Source organism: Bidens hawaiensis, unplaced genomic scaffold (genome assembly GCF_021521415.1).
Source record: "Bidens hawaiensis isolate Kalapana, Puna unplaced genomic scaffold, B.hawaiensis_p1.1 tig00012940_1, whole genome shotgun sequence".
Classification (NCBI taxonomy): domain Eukaryota; kingdom Viridiplantae; phylum Streptophyta; class Magnoliopsida; order Asterales; family Asteraceae; genus Bidens; species Bidens hawaiensis.
In genome coordinates, this window is record NW_027492078.1 from 613,135 (window position 1) to 639,062 (window position 25,928).

At 33.0% G+C, this 25,928-nt stretch overlaps 2 protein-coding genes and 1 pseudogene across 3 annotated transcripts; all 3 read right to left on the minus strand.

Moving 5' to 3' along the window:
• Positions 1 to 435: 435 nt before the first annotated feature.
• Positions 436 to 1,551, minus strand: LOC143542621 (GATA transcription factor 15 pseudogene; annotated as a pseudogene). Its single transcript, XR_013136927.1, has 3 exons — positions 1,531 to 1,551; positions 1,270 to 1,419; positions 436 to 757 (listed from the first exon to the last, which is right to left on the minus strand). The product of XR_013136927.1 is annotated as a GATA transcription factor 15 pseudogene (transcript).
• Positions 1,552 to 14,798: 13,247 nt separating this feature from the next.
• Positions 14,799 to 17,018, minus strand: LOC143542622 (uncharacterized). The gene is made up of 2 exons (XM_077035173.1): positions 16,661 to 17,018; positions 14,799 to 15,178 (listed from the first exon to the last, which is right to left on the minus strand). Exons 1-2 carry the CDS (start codon positions 17,016 to 17,018, stop codon positions 14,799 to 14,801), a joined length of 738 nt encoding a protein of 245 aa, XP_076891288.1.
• Positions 17,019 to 19,403: 2,385 nt separating this feature from the next.
• Positions 19,404 to 24,735, minus strand: LOC143542607 (importin subunit alpha-2-like). The gene is made up of 10 exons (XM_077035161.1): positions 24,506 to 24,735; positions 22,719 to 22,815; positions 22,532 to 22,623; positions 21,858 to 21,989; positions 21,590 to 21,775; positions 20,545 to 20,708; positions 20,378 to 20,456; positions 20,166 to 20,294; positions 19,955 to 20,082; positions 19,404 to 19,868 (listed from the first exon to the last, which is right to left on the minus strand). Exons 1-10 carry the CDS (start codon positions 24,719 to 24,721, stop codon positions 19,499 to 19,501), a joined length of 1,593 nt encoding a protein of 530 aa, XP_076891276.1. The 5' UTR covers positions 24,722 to 24,735; the 3' UTR covers positions 19,404 to 19,498.
• Positions 24,736 to 25,928: the final 1,193 nt, after the last annotated feature.

The following is a 25,928-nucleotide window of genomic DNA, read 5'->3' on the forward strand; positions in this document are numbered from 1 at the left end:
AATTTTTAGTACCGATACCGTTTCGGTCCCGAAAACACAAAACCTTAGTACCGATTCGGCACCGACAGTATCAAAATCAAATCAGTACCGGTACCAATCGATACCGGTACTGATTTTGCTCATCCCTAATGCTCATGCCCACTATTACAGTAGTTTGTGTGAATTTACTCCCAATTTCACCTGAAGATCTGATCAAATAAACTTTGGCCGTAACATGAAGCCGTGAATATACTAGAGCTCTATACGTTTTATTCGTTAAGCGTTCTTGACCAGTATTGCGATCGGCGCGATCATTTGATTTTAGATTAAAAAAGAAGAAAAAAATATTAATTAATCAAAAACTCAAAATATAACCTTCCTGAAAATCATTGATTTTGATAATGCAAATTTTTCATTATTCACCATTAGAAACCTAAAACTACAACTCTTTTCGTTCTTATTAAGCAAAAACAGAACCACAAGACAAAGCCATTAACAACATTGCAGCTTGTTCTTCTTCCCCAACCTTCCTCTTCTTTGTTATCCTTGATCTCTGTCTCTGCAACACAACTTCTGAACCAAGGGCCATTAATCTCTTCTTCAAACACATGCTGTTACTTTTACTATTACTACTAATCAAACCACTGGCTTGACTATCGCCACCAGACGCAGATGCAGCAGCCACGACTGTTTTCTTCGGCTTTTTATCGCCGTTTGTTTTACTGATAACCGATCCTCTCTTCTTCCTGCTTCTGATCCCACAAGCATTGCACAAAGACTGCATAATCATCCATCAGACACCAAATATATAAATTTAATATCAATTCCTAACAAATTTTACCAACAGTGTAAGCGAGTCAAGACTGTAAGCGACTCATAAAAACTCGAATCAAGTCAAGTTATTTCAATCAAGTTAACTAGACTAGTGAGTTTAAAAAATCATTTTTAATTTGCATAAAAATGTATAGTTAATTTCATATGTATTTATGATATAAACCACTTTTATACAGAAAAAAAATTGATTAAAATACAATATTTATTCATCACTGGTAAAATTTTCAAAATAACAACTTTTGTTTATTTTCAGTGCTTGTATATATGCAAATAATGTGTACATTACACAAAAAATGATTGTAATACAATATGTGTTCATCACTAATAAAATAAAATAAAAACTAAAACATTTTATTTATTTTTTTTAAAATCAATACAAATGCATATATGATATAATATGTAAGTAATTTTAAAAAATAAAATAAAAAGCAAAAAATAATATTAAAAAGACAATACCTTAGGGCCAGCTAGACCACCCCTCCAGAGAGGTGTTTTGGAGGTCCCACAATCAGCACATGTCTTGATCAAATTACCACCGTCGGATGAAGATGATGATCTTTCTGGGCTGCTGCTTTTGCAGTTCATCCTATCCTCACACTCCGAACCCTAAACCCCCAAATGTAAACAATAATCAAAAATCAAAATCAAACCACATAATCATACATTATTCAACAATCAAAGCACCAATCAATACAACAATAATATAATAACACTCACCTTATCACTTAAATCCCCCATTTTCACAATCAATCGATCGATCAAACCCTAATTCATATCACGATCGATTGGATCCAAATCAGACGCGATAAGTGAAAAACTGAGTGAGATTCAACTGGGTTTCTTGTAAGATACTGAAATCAAGTTGATTTAATAGCTGATCAAGGCAAAATGGCTCTCTATGATCAGAATTTTAGAGAGAGAAAGTAGTGAGAGAGAGAGAGAAGAAGTTGTAGCGGCAAAATAAAATGAAAACAATTTAAGGTCGGGAAAACCCTAGAAGGCGGTAATGGCGAAATGACGGATTTGCCCTTAGACTGAAAGTTTTGGACGTTATGGATTACCCCGCCAAAAATGAAAATAAATACCGCCGCTGGATTTATTATTGTTTTCTTTATTATAAGCGGCACTTTTGAAATTTTATTGAAATTTGGAGGGTGGATTGGATGTGTGCGGCTGCATGTGTTTGGAACCTAGGGTTTTGTTTTTTTGTGCTTATGGGTTGGGAAGATCTTTACCGTTAATGCCTTTGATTTAACGGTTTTGATGATTAATATCTATATGAGTATGTTTGACAAAACTAACTGGTAGCTATAGCTTTCAGATATATTTAGATGTTTAGTATAGTAGCTGGAGCTTCTAATAAAATGTATAAAATGACAAAAAATGGACATAACTAAAAAAAATAATATTAAATGTACTTATTTTGGAAGGTTATTTTAGTAATTAAAATAATAAAAGCTTATAGCTCTTTCTAAACGCTACTAGTTGGAGCTTCAAGCTTTAAATTTTTTCTCATTACCTAAAAGTTTCAAGCTCCTTCAACCAAACAAGGCTTTAATTGAGTATGAGCTTTTTATTAAAAGCTTTTTGCCAAACATACCATGTATCTTATCTTATCTTATCTTACAATACTAGTAAAAGAAAATGTTAAAGCTTAGGTGTCAAGCCTATATTTCACATAATTCCTAATCTCTCATCTCATTCATTCTAACAACTCATGGGTCATGGGTCAAAACCATTTTGTTAAATGGGTTATAACATAATGTGGATTATATTCATTATTGAATCAAGTGTTATTTTCATACCTAAGGTTTGACCAACTACACAACTTTAGTATATTTTTTTAAATTTCTTGCAAATCAGCACCTGGTGTTTCCAAAATCATGCTATTTTAGTAGTTTTCGTTAACCCTGTTTGTTTTTTCCATTAAGTCTACATTAAATTAATTCACAAGTATTTTGAGAATCACAGGTGAAATAACAAACCTTATTTATCTTTGTCATTTAACAAAACCCATGTAATACACGGGCTCAAAAGCTAGTATCTATGTCACACCCCGTTAAGCGATTTGCGGAAGCGTAAAACGGAAATGCAACAGATACAACTGGTATCAAATACATTGTTCATAAAGTAACATTATTAACTAATTTACAATATATTACACCGTTCTAATCTCTTTTACAAACTAGGTGATACAATCAAACCGATTCTTCAATTACTTTACTTCTAACTCAAATGCCCACGACATCAATCATCAATCAGACACGTAACGCATAGGAAATTACTTCTCATATCTGATTACCTGAAAAGCATGTTAAAATAGGTCAACTACGAATAGTTGGTGAGTTTCATAAGTTTAACGAAATCAGTTATGCGTACCACACAGTCATAGTTTGTATGTACGCGCGTATGTAAAAATATGTATTTACGTCTGTATAAATATGTACAGCCATATCCTTGTGTGTGCATATGCACACATGTAAGTTTATAATATAAATTCGAAATTTCGGTAAAATCGTGATTGTTTGTTCGTACTACCTGTTTCCAATTTTTGTGTTTAACCAACCACTGTGGACCCCCTTCCTCCCACAACGGTTCCACATAAACTCAACCACTGTGGCCCCCCTTCCGTCCACAACGGTTCCGCGTTAACATCAACCACTGTGGTCCCCCTTCCACCCACAATGATTCCACGTAAACTCAAACATTATATAGTGTACACGCAAATAATTAGTATATTCTACACATAGTATTTCCTACGGCTAATCACATAGCATGTATATAGACACATATACACATATAGTATTTATCACGTATCACCAAATACTGTGGCTCCCCATCCGCCCACAATACGCATAATCACAATATTTTCTTAACATTCATGTCATAATCAAGTTAGTTCGTTTAATAAGTTGCAGCAGAACTTGGCTCATAGGCCATACTCAACTTTAGTTTATAAGTTGCAGCAGAACTTGGCTCATAGGCCATACTCAACTTTAGTTTATTACTATTGTGGCCCCCCTTCCGCCCACAATAACTCCATAATCATCACAGACCACGTTATCCCCATGGCCATTACAGACCACGTTGTTTCCCAAATTGGTTATGTTTAACATTACATAATGTGTTTGTATAAACATGCTGTCACGTGTAATTTCATTATTTTTTGCAATTAGTATTAACTCCACTCAATATATCAATCAACGATAATAATCATCTTTCATCAGCACGTAGTCAATCATTATGTTTGTAGGGACTTTTCATATATAAATGTTCAGATACTTTATATCCTGAACCGTTTTCAGATAGATAACGTGTATAAACATGCTTTCCACCCCAAAAGTTCGTAAAATAGTTTAAAGAGTGGGGTCATGAAACTCACAGTTTTGTAGGCACTCAGTGCGAGGTCAGCTCGGGGTTCGTTTCCCTTACTATCACTTAGTCCCTATAGTCCATATTATAATAATATTAATATTTTAATATTATTATAATCTCAGTACTAAACTGAGCTGTATAACTAATCTGGGTATAGCTGGAACGCCCAGAAAGTGGCAATAGCCTTAGGTTGTGATGTTGTTCAATGTCTAACACTTAAAACCGAACTTGGCTCAGATTCCTGTTTTCCCAGCTGAGCCAAGTTGTTCGTTTACGCGTTCAGAAAACCGTTATGAGAAAATAAGCTTGGGTAAATGTATTGGTTAATAAAATGATTAAGTTATAAAGAAGGATCACATACTGGGGTTCCGGATTAGCCACGGGGCCCGTTTCTGTTTATTCAGTTTGATTTAAGAAGAAACGCGCACAATCTATCCGGATTGTCCAGGTTTTTCATAGAAAAATTCGTTTTTACTTAATTAGTCCAAAAATATGGTTTTTGATCACTCTTGGTGTTTTGATATTCCCGCAGGTTCGTTAGTCGCGAACTTGCCGGTTTTTATAAAAACTGAATTTGTTTAATCTTTAAATTAGCATAATTAATTAACCGTTAATCATTAAATTATGAAAATTTAGCCACTTATCAATTAAAATATTTAGATTTTTATAAAAATATTTCTGGAATTATTTACTGATTAATTAATTTATAAAAATTCATTTTATCAGCTACATTTCGCCTGAAAATCGTCCGTTTATCCCAAGAAATTTCCAAAAATTCCACAAAAACTCCTGAATACTCAAATCATGTCCCAAAACAACCTGTATTAATTCCAGAATGTAAAAAGCTTGTTCAATATTCTTTTCTGCCCAAATTCGGCTATACAAATTCGCACGAACGCATATGTACAAAACATCTTTAGACTTCTCCAGATGATCTCAAAATTCATATGTGATCAAAATACATCAAATTTGAGTTCCCAGAAAAATTTCATAATTTTGGGAGCATTTTAACTATTTTTCCCCATTAAACGTCCCAATTAGGTAATAAATTCGCCAAATATTCTCGGATGGTCGAAAAATTACCAAATTTGAACAGGGACTTATTGACATGGTCCCTGATGTCCCTGAAAAATTTCAAGTCCTAACAATATGCACATCACAACCTTAACCTAAATAGCCCGTAAGCGAGTGTTTCGGCATTACCTTAACGGGTTTGGCTCGTTTCCGACCTTTTAATCAAGTTTTCAGGTTGTTGTGCTTCTAAGAAAGCTAGGTACAAGTCCTATATCACAAACCAAGCAAGTTTCATCAATAGAACAGCCCTTTAACTTAGGGTTTCGGCTAGTGCACAAAAACGAACTTTTGAACCGTAAAAACGTCGTTTCAACCTTTTAATCCGTGTTTATGGCCAAAAAACTATCAAAACAGGTTCCTTACCATGTGTATGATCAAAACATGTTTATGGACCATTTTTAGGATTTTTACACAGTTAGGAATGATTTTTAGTAACCAAGACATGTTTTTATGGTATTAAACAAGTTTAAACAAGTAAAAAAGCTACTTATTTAAGCCCCTTACCTTAGCGTTTGAAGATTTTTGGCTGGAGCAGCAATTATGTCCAGAGTTTTCAAGAAAATGAGGCTGAAAATATCAAGGATCTAGTTTAAATGTGAAAGAATAAAAAGGGGGGTAAAAGTCTTCTTTGGCTGGCTGGGCTCGTTGGATCCCCTTTTGGGCCCATTTGGCCCACTTTTCTCGATTTACATGCCCGAACGTGAAATGCCGAGTCCAAATTTATTTCGGGTTCGGTTTTTGGCGCGAAAAACTTATCGGGTGCGTCAAACGGAGCGAAAACGAGTGTTTTTCGGCTAGTTTTGTGTAAAATTATAAAAACATACCATACATTTGTAAAAATCGAAAATACTTTCACGGATCGCTTAAAACATTTCAAATAAGTGTTTGGTAAGTCTTTTTCGGCTTAACGGATGATACAATGCTTGGTTTGTAACTATTTTTCGCGTTTAAGTCCATAGCGGGTAGTTAAACGAGCATGTTTTTGTTTAACTTGTTTGCTATCGAACTAAGGCCATATTATCAGTATGTTGGCTTATAATAGACATATATCTCGTATAGATGGCCCCTCGGGATATCTGGGTCATAACCAGACCCATTCGGTTAATCGTTCGTTCGTTACGCAATAAGCGGTTAAACGCTTATTCGAGTTTGTAAGTATTAAGGTGTACTCGGTTTTGCCACGGATGTCACAATCTATGTTAAAGCAAGAAGTATTGGTCAATTTCTATTGGTTGACTTACTAATTTTCAAAAATAGCAATCACTCTTATAATTTCTTTACAATTTAATAATTTAATAATAAATTATTAATTTACTTTTCATTATCAATTACCCATAATAATTTATTTATGCACATAAAACCTATTTGTAACCCCAGTAAAAACAACGCTAACATCTCCTCTAACCACTAATTGTCGTTCCCTATTTCTTCTTTTCTAATAGCGAAGATTTAAACTCTCCGATCAATCTCTTGAAAACACAAGTTGGCTTATGACTTTTGAGATCAGACCCGTGACTTTAAAAATTATATTTGGTATGTGTTATGTTTCAAACTTAAAACCCAATCATGAATACTTAGTTTCCTTTATGTGATTAACTAGCTTTTGAACCCGGTTATTACATGGGATTTATCAAACAATAAAAAAAAGTCATTTATTTCAATTGTGATTCTCAAAATACTTATGAATTAATATAATGTAGACTTAAAGGAAAAACAAATGGGTTAACGAAAATTACTAAAATAACATAGTTTTAGAAACGCTGGGTGTGAATTTACAAGAAATTTTAAAAATGTGTTAAAGTTGCGTAGTTGGTTAAACTTTACGTATGAAAATGACACTATGTTATAAAATCCACACTATGTTATAATCCGCTTGTAAGAGTAGCTCTGCTTGTATAATTGCATCCAAAACCTTCTTTTGAACTCCTTCTTGTCATTGCCATTTATTGGATAATTAATGAAGTAATCTTGCAAGAGATGATTGTTTGCAGCTCCATGATCTCTTTATTCACTAGATGAAATTGATAATAATAATAATAATGAGTATATAATAATAATGAGTATGAACTAATAATTGAACAATATTAAGATTTGAATTATTCGTAACGGATACTAAAATTAGTCCAACAGTTATAATTTAATGGTAACGACACGGGGACCCACCAACAGGCCTTTTATTTTGTAACATGTGGCGATTTTGTACATCTAGGTTTAGACCCTTCATCTGAAAAACACCTCTTGTTACGAAATAAGAGCCGACTGTCAAATAAAACCCCCAAAGTTTAGACTTTTGTTAGAGTCCTAGAGCTTTTCCAATCCATTTTCTATCTCGATCTTTATAATTGCACTAAAAACAAATATTTTCTCTTTCATTTTCAATTAAATAATACTTTTTCTGATACTTTTATTATTACATTTTTTATCTCTTTTATTCACAACCGCTTTCAAGAAACATTAAAAAATTATAGAGGTGAACAGTGCGTTAATCTAAATTTAACCATGAACAGCCTACTCTCACAACCACTTTTAACCATCTCTAAAAAATAGAGATCTCCCTCACATAATTTGAAGAATGGATTGAGAATGCTTAGAGAGTGACTGGCTAAACTTATTTCACTCATAGAGCATTCCCAGCCTGTCCACCATTCTTATCTCTATAATTACAATAAAAAACACTATATTTCATTCTTTTGTTCAATTAAATAATAGTTTTTATACATTTATCGTTAAAGTTTTCTCTCTACTCTACTCGCAACCATTTTAGCAAATATTAAAAAATAAATGAGGACAAATAAAATTTCTCCAAATTTACAAAAAATCACCACATTTTCTCGCTCAACTCTAATCATACTTAAAAAGCTCAGCCAAACTTGGATGGTATTTGATTGTTTTATTTGGCAAGTGATGAAAACATGTATCAGCGTCAAAACTAGGGTTGATGTTTGAGAGCAAATCCTTGCATGTATGCATCTGCTCTCAGTTACGCCCTAAATACGAATGTATGTGTATGTGGATTCATTTCATTTGATGCTGATTCTATGCTTTACTTAATTTTGTGATTTTAGCTCATCCATAGCATTTAACCTAATAGTATAGTAGTAATCATTTTGATTGAACCAACAGTCAACAACCATTTGATACAAGCTGCTGGATATCCAGTTCACTGATTCCTTAGATTAACTAATTCGTAATAAGTTAATAGCATACAAATGAAAAACAATTAAATACTTTATTCCAGAGGGGATTTAGGATTTTATAAATACTATTTGTATGTAAATGCTATTTTACTTGGCCTTTGTTAATTATATATCGCTTCTTAGTGATTTTTCTGGATGCCTTGGTTGGTTGATGAAAACATTTATTTCTCACTTGAATATGCATTAGGCATCTAAGAGGATCATGGTTTTGTTGTGCAACTGCAATGCCAGACGATTCGGTTCTTAATTTCTCGTTTTAATTTTGTATTAACTGACACGCAAATAGTCTTTGGAAATTGTTAATGTTAGGGATGATTTAGTAAAGTAGTACTGCGCCCTGATCTTTGGAAATTGTTGATGTCGTAGTAGAATTTGGATAACTGTTTCTGTGATGTCCTGCATGAAAAATCGCAAGCAAGCTATTTGAATGTAGATTTGTTGGAAAACTATTTTCCATATCGATGTTTAATGGCCAGTTTTGTGAAGTTAAAATCGGCTCAGAAGCAAATATGTATCATCTTTCTTTGGACTGGAGTGATTCATTGTGACATTCGTCAATTTCGGGTCTTGTTTGTATTCGTTTTTGTATTTGTTTATTATGTAAACCGACCCGATTTGTAAACTGAAGCTTATGTTATAATCAAAATGATGGATTTATGTTACAATATTGTTTCACACTTGTTGGGTCTTGAAAACATCCTACCTTTATTTTTATTTTTATTTATTTATTTATTTTATTATTATTATTATTATTTTGTGTTTTTGTCTTGATCCATTTTGCATGAAAACTCTTGTGTCTCACACCCATATTTGACCACCAACATTACCCTATATATACACCACCTTTCCTCTTCATTTTCCCTTGCTACAACTCCAAAAAAAAAAAAAAAACTCTCTCAAACATCAAAGATTCAAGGTTATCTTCTTAAGTGTTCTTGAAGGATTTTGGTCTTTCATCTTAATTAGTTTATGTAGCCTTATTAATACTTGTTTATGGTTGTGCAACATATATATAATATACACCCCTTGTTTACCTTTGGTAGTTACTTCTCCGATTCCGGTCGGTGAGGTTTCGGACCCCATAAGGCAAGGCTTCATGGCGGACTTCGTGTCATTGATATATATACATCTATATAACTTGTTCATACATATTAATCTTGCTTATTTTAGTTTGTTGGTCATGTTTACAAGTTCCATGGTTATGGGTTTTTAAGAGTCTATGCTTCGGTTTAACCGTAGATAGCTCTAAACCGTAAACCGAACTTTGTTACTAGTTTTGTTTGTTTAAACATACTTAGTGTTAGATCTAAGTTTCTAAAATCATTTTTACAAATTCTATGGTTATGGGTTTGTAGAATCTTACCTCGGTCTTAACCCGAAACACGATCCGAACCGAAAACCGAACTTTTGTTTAAAGACTTTATTGTTAACTTTTGGTATTTTTTTATTTGTACATTATTATACAAGTTATTTAGTGTTTGGACATGTGGAAACCATCTATGAACTTGTTGTAAGATGGAAACCGAACCAAACCGATTCTTGCTCGCTTAAGACACACAAGTGTGTTTTTTTTAGCCATCAAGACTTGTATATTTCTTTAAAAATAGTTACAAATTGATTTTTAAATATTTTCTTAAGTACTTGGAAATGTTGGATCCAACTTGATCTCATAACAAAGTTTGGACCGACAAAACCGAACAGTCGCTTAACGTGTGTTGTTAGTTCTAAAACAATGGAACTACATACTTGGTTAAGTCTTATTAAATTTTATTGAGTTATCTCATAACATTCGATATTTTGGAAAGTTGACTTTGGGTTTGACCAGTTATCAAGACCCGAACCGAGAACCCGAACACTCGATAAAAAAAACCCGTTTTAGTATCTTTATTCCAAAGGGATTTGCATTATTGCATTTAACCCACCTTATTACTTAACATAGGTTGAGTAAATATTAAGGTTAGATAATTTAACCCGGTTTCGAGCAAACTTACATTTTTAAATGGTTGTTATTATAAATTCTTAAATAGTCACATTTTAAACCTTGAACCTTAATTATTTACATTTATCAACATTTATTTTGTTTAAAGACCTTCAAGACAACCTTTCTAAATTCAAGACTTCTTTTCTTTTTAGGCATTGTGCGTTAAACTCGTCGTTCCGACAAATCTCCAAATTATCATCTTTCAAGTTTACCACTTGAAGGTGAGTACTTCATACCCCATTTTCCATCTTTTATTTTGGGGGTGACATTTCATACTTATTCAACAAAATGCTTTATATTTGAATCTTAAACCACAAACGTAGTTGTATACTTTACCTAAATAATTGCTCGATTTGGTGTTCTATGCTTATATGCCTATGTGTTTATCGCTTTTGGTTGGTGGAACTATAAAATCCTAGATTATTTGACATCCCCTTATAGCAAGGTGTCGTTAACGTAATGCAATTAACGATAACTATAAAATCCTAGACTATTTGGCATCCCCTTATAGCTAGGTGTCGCTAATGTGTTTAGCGATATCTATTTATCCAAATTACCACTTTTATTTATCGTTTCGTATGCAAGTTTTGTGGCTATCTTTATTATATACTAATATGATTAAACTTATGAATTGCTCACCGACCTTTGTGTTGACAAACTTTATTTTGTGAAATGTTGCAGGTTTGCATCTTGGTTGATTTATGATTGTGAAGAAAACGACATCAAAGACCTTAGGATATTAGTAAAAATGAATAATATCAATTTGCCATATTTTGTGATATCTTGTTTATGGTTATTTTATGGATAATTGTTATGTGACGTTTTCGATGTTGTGAAATGAAATGAGTTTATTAAATACTGTCACTTTAATTAGTGTCATGTGCTTATGGACAATCGTTACACCTCGGCATGTTCCGCCGCCTTTGGTCGGGGTGTGACATTCATAGCATGCGTCGTCGTCATCATCACCGTCGTACTTAGTAAATCCACCAATAGCAAAGCTATGGTAGGGTCTGAGGAAGGTAAGATGCAGACAGCCTTACCTCTACCCCATAGGAACAGAGAGGCTGCTTCCGGTGAGACCCCCAGCTCGATAGTAGTTTTGCATCAAGCCTTGGACATAAGGCACATAACACTCACCGGGACACCGGCCGATTGGTGCGTGTACCCTTGTCTTTCGGCTATCGACGCCACCACATGATGTCTGATTAGCCTTCTGCCACTTTTAACGTTATTATCACGAGATTAGTAAAATAACGTCAAAATTAGTGCAATTTCACTTTTGCCCACCCGAGATATTGAAAGACTATGAAAATCGTGTTTGGGTCAGAGAAGTCATTAAATTCCCCGAGCCTTTTATCGAATTAGGCCACCCTTGCCCTTCAGATTCTGTTGATATGGACGAGATCATCTGTTCCTCAAACATGGTGTCCGGAAATGTGATAAGTGTACCCGTCTATAACATGAAGAGTAGGACAATATATTATGTTCTCCCATCAAATCAAAACATTAAACTATTAAGTTGTAATCTTATTTGAATCAATAAACACATACACAAACTATTAATGAATACACAAACCTAACAACAAACTTAATATAAGTAAGATAGAAATTTAAAAACCAAAGAGTGTTTCAACTAGGCTATTTTATACTTATCGCCCCACCGTTGAAAGATACGTGAAATCATAGCAAAGAAATAAGCAAGTGAACACATGACTCGTGACAGAAAATCGGTAATCCAATCTTTATATTTCTTTTTCAGAGGATGAGTTCGATCCGATTGTAATAAAATCCGATATATGGCTTCGGTTAATGCAAAAGATGTGATTGGATCAGATTCCTCGGCTAATATGCCTTGCTCTGTTAGACATACTATATCGTATGCACCTGTTGTCACTGGTATCGCCAGATAATTACATATTTTGATTCGACAATTTAACCTTTCCATTGGTTGTAGCATATCACCATGTGTTAGGATCAAAATCGGGTCGACATCTAAAATTACATGAAATTCAAAAAAGTAATTAGATAAATATAGTTGTAGTTGAAATACAAAGTTACATTATTCTCTCTCTTTCTTTCTTTTTTTTAACGATGAGCACATCCTAAAATCTACTTTTAAAATCCAGATTGGTTGTTGATTCGAGAAAAATAAAATAAGTACAAAACAAAACGTGCATGCATTTTATTAAAATTACAAAATTACATACTTCTATTTGGTAATAAAACACTTGGGCTGGTTCGGTTAGTAATTCATAGTTTCGATTTCAATTCAAAGTCGGTTCGCATATGGACATGATTCCAATTATTTGAAACATGAGTTCAATGTAAGTTTGAATCGAATTTTGAATTTTTTGAGTCCAATTCAAATAATAAACTACCTTAAAACCTATTTGGAATATTTGAATACTAATTGCACAGTCATTTTTTATAATTGCAAATTTATAGTTATTTTAAGATTCTATAATATATTGCTACACTAGGTTAGCTACTCGTGCATCACAAAGGTTAGAATAAATAATTTTATTAAAATAATAACGCAATATAAAATACAAAAATATGTTTAAAATATATAAAGATATATTATATGGTAGCATAATTACACATTACGTAATATGGAAAAAAAAGTTAGAAAATTCATAAATCTTTAAATATTTCTTTGTACACAAGATTTGTAGTTTTATTTGTAATTTTACTTTCTATATCAAAACTTAGTAGTTTTATATTGTTTCTGTTTATAACTCTAGATAATGCAACACATAGCTGACAATGAGTTAAAATAATTTTTCTCAAAAACAAACCAACCATCTATGATGATTGACCTTAGCTTTTATTAATCTTCAATGCAAAATAAAAAAAAAGTGAAAATTTCGTACTTTGAAATTAATCATTTTGTATAGGATTTTTTTAAGAATAGAAGTATGAATTTCAATATTACTTTCGGATATGATTTCAGCTTCTATAGCGCGGTTATCATATTGTATGTTCACATATAGTTTAGTTTCATTGCATAGACCAATTTTCTAGTTAATATTTTAAGTAACATCACTTCAACATTAACTTTTAAGACTAATTTTTAACTTGACAACCTTAGATTTTGAGGTCATTTAAAACATCAGGAAACTAATAATTTCTTAATGTCTGATAGATACCATATGAAGAATGGTAATATTTTTTTATCTCCCATAAACATGGATAGCAAACGCTTGCTAATTTCTTGAATGACCTCATTTTTCGGTGCAAGTATACATCGCTCACTAAAGAAATCTATATTAATATAAGAATATACAAAGTCAATTTATCATATGATTAATAGTGTGCTAACGTCTAACATTTGTATTCCAAAAATAAGTTCTTTTATCCACCTAAAACCAAAACATGTAGTCTAGTTTTATATTTTTGTGGATTTTTAAGATGATGAACTTAACTCAAATGATGGGTCAATTAAATAGTCAACTAAAAAAGAAGTTGTGAATGTCTATTGTTTTAAACCAACCCTTTGACCGAAACTCATTCAAATCATAAACTGACATAAACCATGTTTGATATTTAAATCGGTTAAAGAAAACCGCTCGTGTAAGTTAACATAAACACTTAGAATACATCAAAAGTGAATTTGTCTTTTAAGGATTTGAAAGAAAAAGACTTGTGATTTAGCAAATAATCATATATATTTAATAAGTTAAAATTTATTGAAATTTAATCTAAATTAATATTGCCTCTTTCATCTAATAATATCATTTCTTATAAAACTTTAATTTTTTGAATTATTATTCAAAATCAACATGAAAATTGGTTACTTATAAAAATCTAATATTAATAACGAATGTAATATATTTATATAAAACAAAATTATATTTATGTTGGTATTAAATTGTTTAAATCAGGAAAGAATTATTAAAAAGAGAAAATAAAAGATTAAAAAGTAAAAAATGAAATACAAAATTATTAATAAGAAATAGAAATGCCAAATGTATTTAATAAGAAAGAGAGGAGGGAGAATTTTTGTAATATTAATTTGGTGATGACATGTGACATTTAGTAGGTTCTATTTATTATATAGTATAGATTAAGTTTAATTATATAGGGTTTGAATCAAATACAGATTAAAATAACATGCTAATTATGATAATCAAGTAGTATAATTACAATTACACTACAATGTAAATTACATAATTACACCATTTATATATATAAATGCACTACTTGATTCTCACAATTAACACGCTATTTTAATTTATACATTAATATTCCCCTAATCATATAAATTGGCTTTTAACTCTTTGTAATCATGTGAGATCATTTTTTAAGCCCAACCCAACCTCTAATAACAATAATAATAATAATAATTGATATTATTACTTACTTGATGTCCTTATAGAAGCACAATGAAACAGTGATTTAATGGCTTCCACCTTCTTAAAATTACCACCACCAAAAAATGCTTTGTACACATCGGTCAGATCAGCCACCACCACCACACAGTTGACCCTCCGCCTCACAAACCCATCGGAACAACAGTTTAACCTCACATTCACATTAACACCATCTTCATCACCAAACCGACACGGCTGGTTATGCCGGACACCGTCCGTCATCCACCGTGTCACCTCCTCCAAACACTCACCCATCCGGTTATAATCCAAACCCCTTGAATCATATACACAAAATCCGTTTCGTGTTGATCGTAACACGTTATGTTCTTCTAGGATCATAGTTGAATAACTCCATGATTCATCTGCATTCAGTCCAAGCACGAGCATCACTTATAAAGATCGAACTAGCTCACGAGTCAATAATTTATATTACTTTTTTAACTATTAAATATTTATTTATTTTATAAAGTTATGATTAAGATATATATAAAAATAATTAAGAATGTATATCACATAATTGATAAATAGCAGACAAGCAGAGACTAAACTGAGTTCGAGCTTGAGAAAACAATTTAAAAAACGACAGGAGTTGAGCTAGAGCTTTAGAAAAAGCTTGAAACGAGCCAAGCTTTAGCGCTTATAAGTCAAAACAAGTAGAGCTTGACGTTAGTCATGTTCGGGCTCGACTCGTTTGAACCCCTATCCAACATAATTAAAAGTGCAAAATTCATATAAAGCCAACTAACTTTTATTCCTTTGTCAAAAAACTCTTTTTAACAATTTTTTAAACATAAAAAGTATCTTCACATGTTAAATTTAAACAAAATTATAAAAATAAAAGTTTAAAACAACTTGAAACCGATACATCTTATTGTGTTTGCTTACGTGTTTTTTTTCCTTAGCTAGCCTATATCTTTTTATCTCAATTGAATCATAAAACAATTTGGGTGTACCGAGTTCCAAATTGTTTTACACAAAATTTCGTAGTGTTATAGATCTTTTTATCTCAAAGTATTAAAGAATGTCTATAAATGAAAACAGAAAATATGTTGGTTTTAGCGTTTTACATAATTTACATTTTATAACTAGAATAATTATTCAAACGAAACCTATATAAATCATATAAATAATTGATATATTGGTCTTTAATGGTCCTAATTATTGCCTTTTGGTCGCTGCTGGTCCCAACTAATGAATTGGCTACTGGTGTTCCCAACTTTTAAAGTATTTGTTCCTAATGGTCCGTGACTAATAGAATCCTAACGCCGTTAGTTTCAGGTCGTCGAGAAAACGTTTTTGGCCGGAAAATTCAAATTTGTTGCCGGAAAACACCACCTGAACGCCGCAACCACCGCCAACCAACTACCACCACTTGAGCACCATCAACCAATTCCGACGATGGTTCTAAGGTTTCCGACGACCTCAATAATTGGGGTTTTACTAGAAAAAGGTTTCCAAAGGTCCGATACGAAGTTACCAAGATGTTTGGGACGAAAATGTTGAGTTTTTGGGAAAAAAAAATTGAGTTTTCCGGCCAAAACCGTTTTTCCAGCGACCTGAAACTAACGAAGTTAGAATTCTGTTAGTCACGGACCGTTAGGAACAAATACTTTAAAAGTTGGGACTAATAGTAGTCAATTCATTAGTTGGGACCAATAGTAGCCAAAAGACAATAGTTGGGATCATTAAAAACCAATATTCCTAAATAATTTACATTTTATAACTAGAATCATTATTCAAACGAAACCTATTTAAATCATGTCTTCTGACATTTAACAACAAACCTTAATCAATATATTATCTCAACATACACATAACCTAAAAATATGTAACTGTGAACATACTTGAGGTTTGAGAGAATGGAATGAGACCAGATCTGCCAAGAACACTATACATAAGATTAATAATGGAGCTTTTACCAGCACCAGCCAATCCAGCCAGCAACACGGTAATAACCGGAGGAATACACATATCTTCCTTCTTAATCCCACCAACCGGAATCCAAAAATCACCAGATTTGTAGGTCATAAGTTTGTGTTTAATATCATCCACTCCATGTTCACTTATTAAACACAAGCGTTCCATTTCTCTAAGCACCTTAATAATGCAAGACGATTTCGGAGACTCGTCAAATGGGCATTTTGGGAGTGATTTCCACCATTGAAAAGGTGATGAGTCTTCATGTTCATGTGATTCAGCCATTGATTTTTTGCTTCAATTATTTTGTTTTTTGTTCCTAGTGATGAAGTTGAGTGGATATCACTTTTAGTCAAGGTGATGCCTTGAGATGTTATTGACTTAAATGATAAGCTAAATAAATAAAATAATTTTTGTATAAGAAGGATAATAGAGAATCAATATGCGACATGTGGGACATGTTGCTATTATATCAAGCAATGAAGCAAGTGGTGTAGTTACTAGTTAATGTTGGTGGTTATTAGTCAAAACACAGCTACATTATTAGGTAAGGGGTGTTATCATTTATAAATTTGTGTTGATTTGTGATGATTTAAGTCATTCTTGAGTTCTGACACAAAACGAAAACATAATACGTTTCTAACACGATAATTGTGAGTATGAGTTTAGTTTAAAAAATTTTATGTTTGAATCAGGTTGACCTATTTAATCTATATATTTTATATCTTTTTTTTTACTGAATTACTTTGGGTCTTAACTAAAATTGATTAGGTAATAATGATAAATTTAAAAGATGTAATACAAATGAGTCTCAAATTTTATTAATTATATAAATCAAGTTTTTTTTTTCTTGTAAAATTTTAAATTCAATTAAAAATTTAGAGATTTAACAACATTTATAGGTTCGTATATGTACATCAACTGGAGAAAACTTGCATCATGATTGCATTTATGTGTTTGACAAGATTTTTATGTTAGTGTCAACTTTCTTTGGGTTGTATTGAAGCTTTCGGTTAGGGTTCAGTATATTTGAGTTAATCATTACCTCGCCCATCACAAAGTAATCCAGGTAGGTGGTTAGAGTAATCTTCATAAGAAAATGTTATAACATGCGAGTGTCCTGTGAATATTTATTGACTTACAATTTTTAAAACGGTATTCATATGTTTGACACATTCATATGTTGGATGATTGGAGATCAAGAAATGATCTCATTTTTAATAATTTTCCACCTATTTTGAGTGGGAGAAGTGGTGCAGGTTTAATTTTGTTAATTTCCCGTTATAATTGTTTGTCCTTTATTTGCATTCCTTTATGTCTTCGGCATTTTCTTCTTGTAAAGGTTGTTTGGTTTTTTAATGTTATTGGCATTTAAAAAAAAATTTAAATAAGTGTGGTTTGTCAACTTGAAATTTGTGATTGGTACTTTGTCTTTACTCTTTGAAGATATGACGTTTGTCATCCATGATTACGACTCATGTGGTTGCAATTCGTTAATTTGAAAGAGATGCTTCGCCTTTGGATAACGTTACATGTAGTCAAAAAATAAAATATTTTAAGATTATACAAAAATAGCACCATGCTTTAAATTTACTCTATTTTCGATTTAAAATTTGACTACTATGTTAGACAACAAATAATATATTTTAGACTACATTAACTTTCAAGTATTCTATTTATTTATAAAGAAATTAAATGATTCACTTGGGTATATTCTAACAAAACGGCCAACTCTAGTGCAAAGATAGATAGATTCAATACATAATTATCTGTATTTTGATTTAACTATGATACATAACGTAACGTAATCACTTACACCACAATCTTTACAAACTACAACTATCAAAGTATCAACTATTATGTATAAATGTATTATGCGGGTCTAAACAAAACCTGGGGCAAGCTCAAATTTAAATTGAGCCAGATGTATCGAATTATAAATTGAACTAAAAGCTTGAGATTAAGCCGCTCGGTTTATGCTCCTGTTTGGCTTGATTGGATTGCATGAACTTAAAAAAAGGTATTGAATCGAAGCTAGACCCGAAAATGATTTGAAGTTGTACTTAGAATACTTAAATTTCTTTTATTCACACGGTAGCCTCAACAATTATTCAAGCTCGGCCCATTTACAAACCTAGGCAAACTCAGGTTAGGTCGTTTACGCACCGAGCCAAATTTAAGCAAACCTATTTTGACATTTCTAATCTTACTAAAGTTCATCCAGTTAAAAACCATTCAATCACAATTATATTTGACACAAAGCCTCAACAAAATCAAATTAAACGCAAAACCTAAGACCCCTCATTTAGATCCAACTATTAATAACCTAAAATAAAAGCGCTAAACTTCATAAACACATTTGCTTAACCCAACATAACAGTCTAAATAAATTTTCAGATAAATGCATTACCACATGCTATAAGAAGTTAAAAACGAAACCAGTACATAAACAAATCAATAACATCATCCCACTGCAAATGAGGAAAACCGTAAAATTCGACATTACAAATATGAAATACACTCTCTTTTAACATCATATAAATATACACTCGCCCCCTTAACACCAAAACAAAATACATAACTGCCTCGAACATTGTTCCAAAACATTCAACGACTCGAGGTAAACAAAACCAAACAGCCCCGCCGCGAAACCCAGCCCTTTATTTGTACCTGGACAGCCCTTAATATGACCTTGACGCAACTACACCTGACCTTGACCTGACCGGACCTGACCAGACTTAACTTTGACCCAACCCAGTATACCTTCAGCCATTAAAATTGAACCCGCCAGGTGGCACTTGAACACTTGGACCGTCAAAGTTGAACCCAGGCTGTGAGCCATCGACCATGGGCTCCTCTTCTTCTTCCAACCAATATGTCTCAAGAATCTTAACCGCTTTTTCATAAATTTCATTATTATCATGAGACTGTAAATTCTCAATCTTTTCCAACCCTTCTGCATCGTCTATCAACTGAGCATAATAATTTACCTCTCCCGTGTTACCCAAGTTTTTCTCAGCTTCACCGACCTTTAATATGTTCTCGAGCCCTTCTAAACTCACCGTCACAATTCTCGGATCTGGACAAACAAGTAAATCACACAGTGGTTTGATGCAACCCTGGTTCACCAAATACCTACAAATCATAGATTACCATCATTAATGATTAATGGTAAGTCAAAAACAGTAATTATTATTAATAGAATGTTTAAAATAAAATACTTGATCTGTTCATTAGTACCACCAGAAGTGGCGTTTGATATCGCCCATGCGGCTTCTTTCTTTATATCAAATTCAGCAGTTTGGAGGAGGTTGACCAGGGGACCCATTAGCCCAGCTTCGATTACCGACTGAAAAATAACTTTAAATCGTTAAAAACGATTTTTACTTGTGATAAAAATGGTCAAATGCATGAAAAGACTCATATTGTTACCTGGATTTGCTCTTTGTTTCCAGCTGTAATGTTTGAGATTGTCCAGCAGGCTTCTTTCTTGATGCTCTTTTTGTGATTATTGGTCAACAGGCTCAGCAGACACGGGAGTGCACCATGCTCAATTATACACTGCATAAAACACCATCAGTATCTATAAACATGTGTATGTGTGTATTTTGCAATTTGTAAATGTTTATAATGCAAGCTAATACCTGAGTTTGAAGATCATCACCAGTCACTATATTGCCAACAGTTCGAAGTGCAGGAATGAGTACTGAAGGAGACGGGTGCCTGGGATATTATATAAACAGTTAAAACTTTTAATATCAAGACTGCACGTATTTAGCAACAATAATAATCAACATGAAAAACAACTCACATAAGGAGTTCAACAAGACGTCTGCAAACACCAGCCTCAATAACAGCTTGAATTTTGTCATTAGTACCATCAGACAGATAGGAAAGAGCCCAACATGCATCAGTCAACACCTCTTCATCATTTGAATGTACAAGTCGCTCAAGTGCAGGTAGTGCTGGTCTTGTCTGCAAGTCAAAAGATTCGTATTATTATATCAGTTAATACAATAACTGTAGAGGTGGATATTTCAACATGTTTATTGGCGAATGCATCTGACTTCAAGGTCTAATTAAGAATTTGCTAAATAGATAACAGCTCAACCTAGTTGAAAGTTTCATGTGAAACGTGCTGGTAACGCATACAACCTCCTAGATCGTTTTATTAAAAATTCAAATATATTATTAATGTAATAATATTTCTATAATCATATTTAATGCGAAAGTTCGTTTATTAATGAACAAACAAACACGGACAAACTATTTGTTCATTTAGTTAAATAAATGAAATGAACACATCTCGTGCATTCATTTACGTGTGTGAACATTCGTTTACGTTTGTTCATTAAAATTCGTCTATGTTCGTTAGTTTACGCTTGTTTTGAGTTTGTTCATTTATATGTTTATTTAAATTTGTTAGGTCATTACAGTTTAGTCTAGTTTTATAAACTTAGAATGTCACTCATTACAATTTAGTCTAGTTTTATTAATTTTTTTAGGCCCAACTGATTGATGTACACGTTTACTTATAAATGGTGTTTGCTCGTTTATATTCGTTCATCTGTGTTTAGTTATGTTCATTTGTTAAGTTTTTATGTCCGTGAACAAACAAACGAACATAAACAAACATGAACACATTCATTATCTTAAGAAACGAACACAAATAAGAAAGCCCCATTCGTTTAGTTGTTTGTCTTCAATTTTTGTTCAGTTCAGGTTAAACGAACGAACACAAACATGCCTTGTTCGTGCTCAATCGTTTGGTTCGTTTACAAGCCTACCCAGCCCCATCCATTTAGTCAGTAGCTACATCTAGATTACTAATATATAAGAAAAGACTAGTAAACAACCTCTTCAAAAGGAGGCTGTGGTTTCCCGCGACAAAAATTTGAAAGTGTCCAGGTGGCATTTCTCAACATGGAAAGTTTAGCGTGTTCGTTTAACTGAGCCAGCAAAGGACGCAAAGCACCTTGACCAAGAACAAGATCCCGGCACCTTGGTGAGTCACCAGCAACATTTCCCAATGCCCAAACAGCCTGCAACAACCAAACATGGCCACACATATTAAACAAAACTTTCAATCTGTGAAGTAATATCATATTATCATCCACGTATTACCTGCTCACGAACATCATCACTTGGAGAAGCAAGAAGCTTGACAAAGATTGGAACCGCCCCGTGATCGATTACGACCTTTGTGTTCTCAGAGGTTCCTGAAGCAATGTTTGTGAGTGCCCACGCAGCTTCAAACTGTAAATTTAGCAATTAACATTATATAAAGTGAACAATACAAATAACAATACTAGGGCTGTAAACAAAAGAACCAGGGGCTGTTCATGTTGGTTTGTTAAGCTTTTATCAGACAAATGAACGGTTTTGCGAACACAAAATCAAATGAAAGTTTGTATTCATGTGCATTCGTCACGGAAATGATTTTGTTCGTGTTTGTTAATGTCCGTTCGTTAAGTTCATGAACGCACACGAAGCACAAGCAAACAAACATAAGCAAACACAAAATAACATAAGGTAATTTGAAAACTAAAATCAACATTCTTAAATCACATGCATTCAACATAATCACCCAAAATAAATATAAAGCTAAGTACTTGACATAATTATTGGAAAATACTTGAACACAATAATTTCTTGTTCATGTTCATTTATTAAAACAAATGAGCATAAATGAACTTCGCACCGAACAATTCAGGAACGATTCAGTGAATGTTTGGTTCGTTTACAGCCCTAAACAGTACACCATGTAGCATTAAAGCCAGCGGTACAATAACGCTGACCTGGAGCTGTGGGAAATCCTCTCTCATCAAGAACTCAACGAAGCGAGGTACCACACCAGATTGTATAACTTCCTCAATTGGCGGGCTCCGTTCTGTGAAATAAAGTTTAATAAGTTGTACACGTAAGGTCAACAGGTATACATAAAACCAAATATGATTCAAATACACACACACACAATTATAATACCTATTGAGAGCAACTTGCGAAACTGAGTAGTAGCTTCAAGCTGCATATTATTATCATTCGAGTAGACTCCAGCAACCATAGAAGGAAGTGACTCTAACTGCAATTTATCATCATTTTAAGTTTGTAAAAAGTTCAAATGATAACCATGCAAAGAAAGTGAATTTTATAAAACCATTATAGATGTAACACTGAACAAATCCTTATGTTAACACCTTTACCCTCATAGTGTAAACTAGCAAAAGAACTTTAAATGATATCAGAAGTTAGAACAAACAAGCACCATCACAAGAAGTTTCAACATTAATTTTTATTTTATTTTGTTTTTGTTTTTTTAAACAAAAACATTAAAACCCAGTAGATAAACTTAAAAATACTTTACAACGAAAAATATAAGAAAATAAACAAACATATACATTACGTACATCAAGAATTTCAAGACAGGTGAAAGGGTGTACGCACACTCTCACAACTTCCAACCTTATTACTATTGCCTATTCAAGCATCTCAAACTAATTATGATTTATGAACCTGCAACCACCTAGAAACTACAACCAAAAACTTCATCCAAACTTATGGAATACTACTGCCTAACAATTTTGTTATTACTATAAGATGATGAGGTTATTTAACAGCAAATGCATATAGAATACATTAAACAAACTAAGCATCTGGAACCGTGCACATCGAAAACACAACCAGAACTTCACGGAAACTTAATATGTAGATTAACACACACATACATAAAAAAAACTTATAATAACTACAGCCTAACAATCTTGGTATTGCCATAAGATGATGTTATACAACAATCCATCAAACTAACCAAGTATGTGTACTCATGCACGTTGGAAACAACCACCACAAAATTCAGAGAAATTAATATGTAGATTAAAACACACACACACACAATTATAGGGGAAAGTTAGCGTACAAATTAAATTAGCATGCTAACTGTGCAAATCAAGTAGTGTAATTAACTAATTATATATACAAGCAGGTAATTATGTAATTACATCGTAGTGCAATTACACTAGAATTCTACAATATAATTACACTATGTTGTATATATAATTACACTACTTGACTCGCACAATTAGCATGTTAATTTAATTTGTAGTTAATCCAAACCCCACACATATATATAAAAAACTTTCATAATATGGGCTAATAATCTTGGTATTGACCATAAGATGATGAGATTACATAACAGCAAATGCACATTGAATCCATCAAACTAAAGAAAGTACAACCCTGATTCATATACAATCCAATGCATTCAAATTATACAAACAGAAGATTACTTGCATCATTAGCAATCAATCAATTGATCTATCCTTCAAACAACACAAGCCAAATAATTTATGAACTTGCAGCCATCTAGAAACTTAATATGTAGATTAACACACACATACATATCAAGAACTTACGTAACTATAACGTATCAATCTTAATATTGTCACACAGTGATGACGCTACAAAACGAAAAGTACATATGAAATCCATCAAACTAATAGAAACTTAATATGTATCATCTGTTTCTATACACACACACACACACACACACACACATATTTGCAATAAAACTTTAAAATCCCTAACCTAATTGATGCATACACAACTCATAAACTTGTAACCTAGTAAACAGTAACACTCAGTCAATCAATCTCATCACACTGACTCATTTGCAATCTAAATCAATGAATTAACTAGCAATACAAGGAATATATAAGTCTAATTACACGCATCTGATCTAATTGTTAAGAAACCGAATCGGATAACTATTATACCTTCTTCTCGATGGTAGAGGATGCGACAGGAGCACCGGTGACGAGCGGCTGAGCAGCCGGAAGCACTTGCCGCTTCTTAAGCAGGTTCTCCTCTCTCTTATTCTTACGGATCTCCACCATATTGTCTTCTCGCCGCCGGCGTCCTTCGTCCGCATCCACCGCCACCTTGTAACGGTTCCGCCGGACCTCCGTCCTCGCGTTCGGCCTCAAAGACATGATCTGATCTGATCTGATCTGATTGATACTTCAAAATGAAACCCTAGATAGATAGATAGATAGATAGATATATTCGTATGCAATTAATACAGAACTCAAGTCTTAAGTATACGTATATACATACACTAGAATAGATATATAATATCGGTTTGGTTTGATTATTGAGAGAGATTTGGGTTACTCGAATTTTGGTACCAACTTTTTGAGTTTTCGGTACCGACACGGTTCAACACCGGTATTTTCTGAATTTTGTCTTCGGTGGTGGTACTGAACCGAACATTTTTAGTACTAATACCGAGCTCATCTCTAATCTGAATGCGTTCACCTTCCTCAGGACCTAGTTTATCCACTCATGATTCTAATTGTCGCGGACTGATTTTCAAGCAGTTTTCCTTGTAGATTTACTATGAATAACCCACTCGGATCAGTAGTCCACAGTCCACACCCAACAGCTAACTGAATTTGTAATATTAACCAAGCTAAGGGGTTGTTGGTAACCTCTTGATGATTCCATTAAGATGCTGCCTCTGAATCTATCAGAAGTGATTTATTTGGTTACACATTTTAATGGCTCATGGAGTCTCTTAATGGTTAAGTTTTAAAATCATTCGAAATAATTCAGATGTTACATTTTAATCGGTTTGATCTTTCATTGATTCATCAATTAATTGCCAAACAACCCCTAAGTAGTGTTTGACAAGCTTGCTGTTTGTTTTCCTCAAAGTTGTGAGTAAGCCTTGCCAAAGACCAGTCCCGAATGATACCACCCTTGACGTTTATGAAATAGTCGAACGCCTTACAATCCTTGTATGTAACAATGGAAATAATATGGGAACATGTTTTTTTAAGCACATAAACCAACCACGCATCGACCCAGAATCTGATTTTCTGTCTGTTCCCCATAACCCATTTGATAAAACATTGCAGATCAAGATTGTATTTAGTGAAGTCTGTTTTTACAATTGCGGTTCAGGTACCCAAAAACCCATTCTTTTTTTAAATAGGTCCACAAGATCTAGGAGTCCAATGGATATAACATTGCACCATAGTATATAAATGATGATTATGTGTTAAATATATATTACTTAAAATCAGGGGCGAACCTACTCATATAGTAGGGGTGTCGACCATCCCAAATGGAAAAAAAATAATCAGTATTATTATAGTGTTAAAATCCTAACCAACCCATGTGAATTTTTTATAGCAA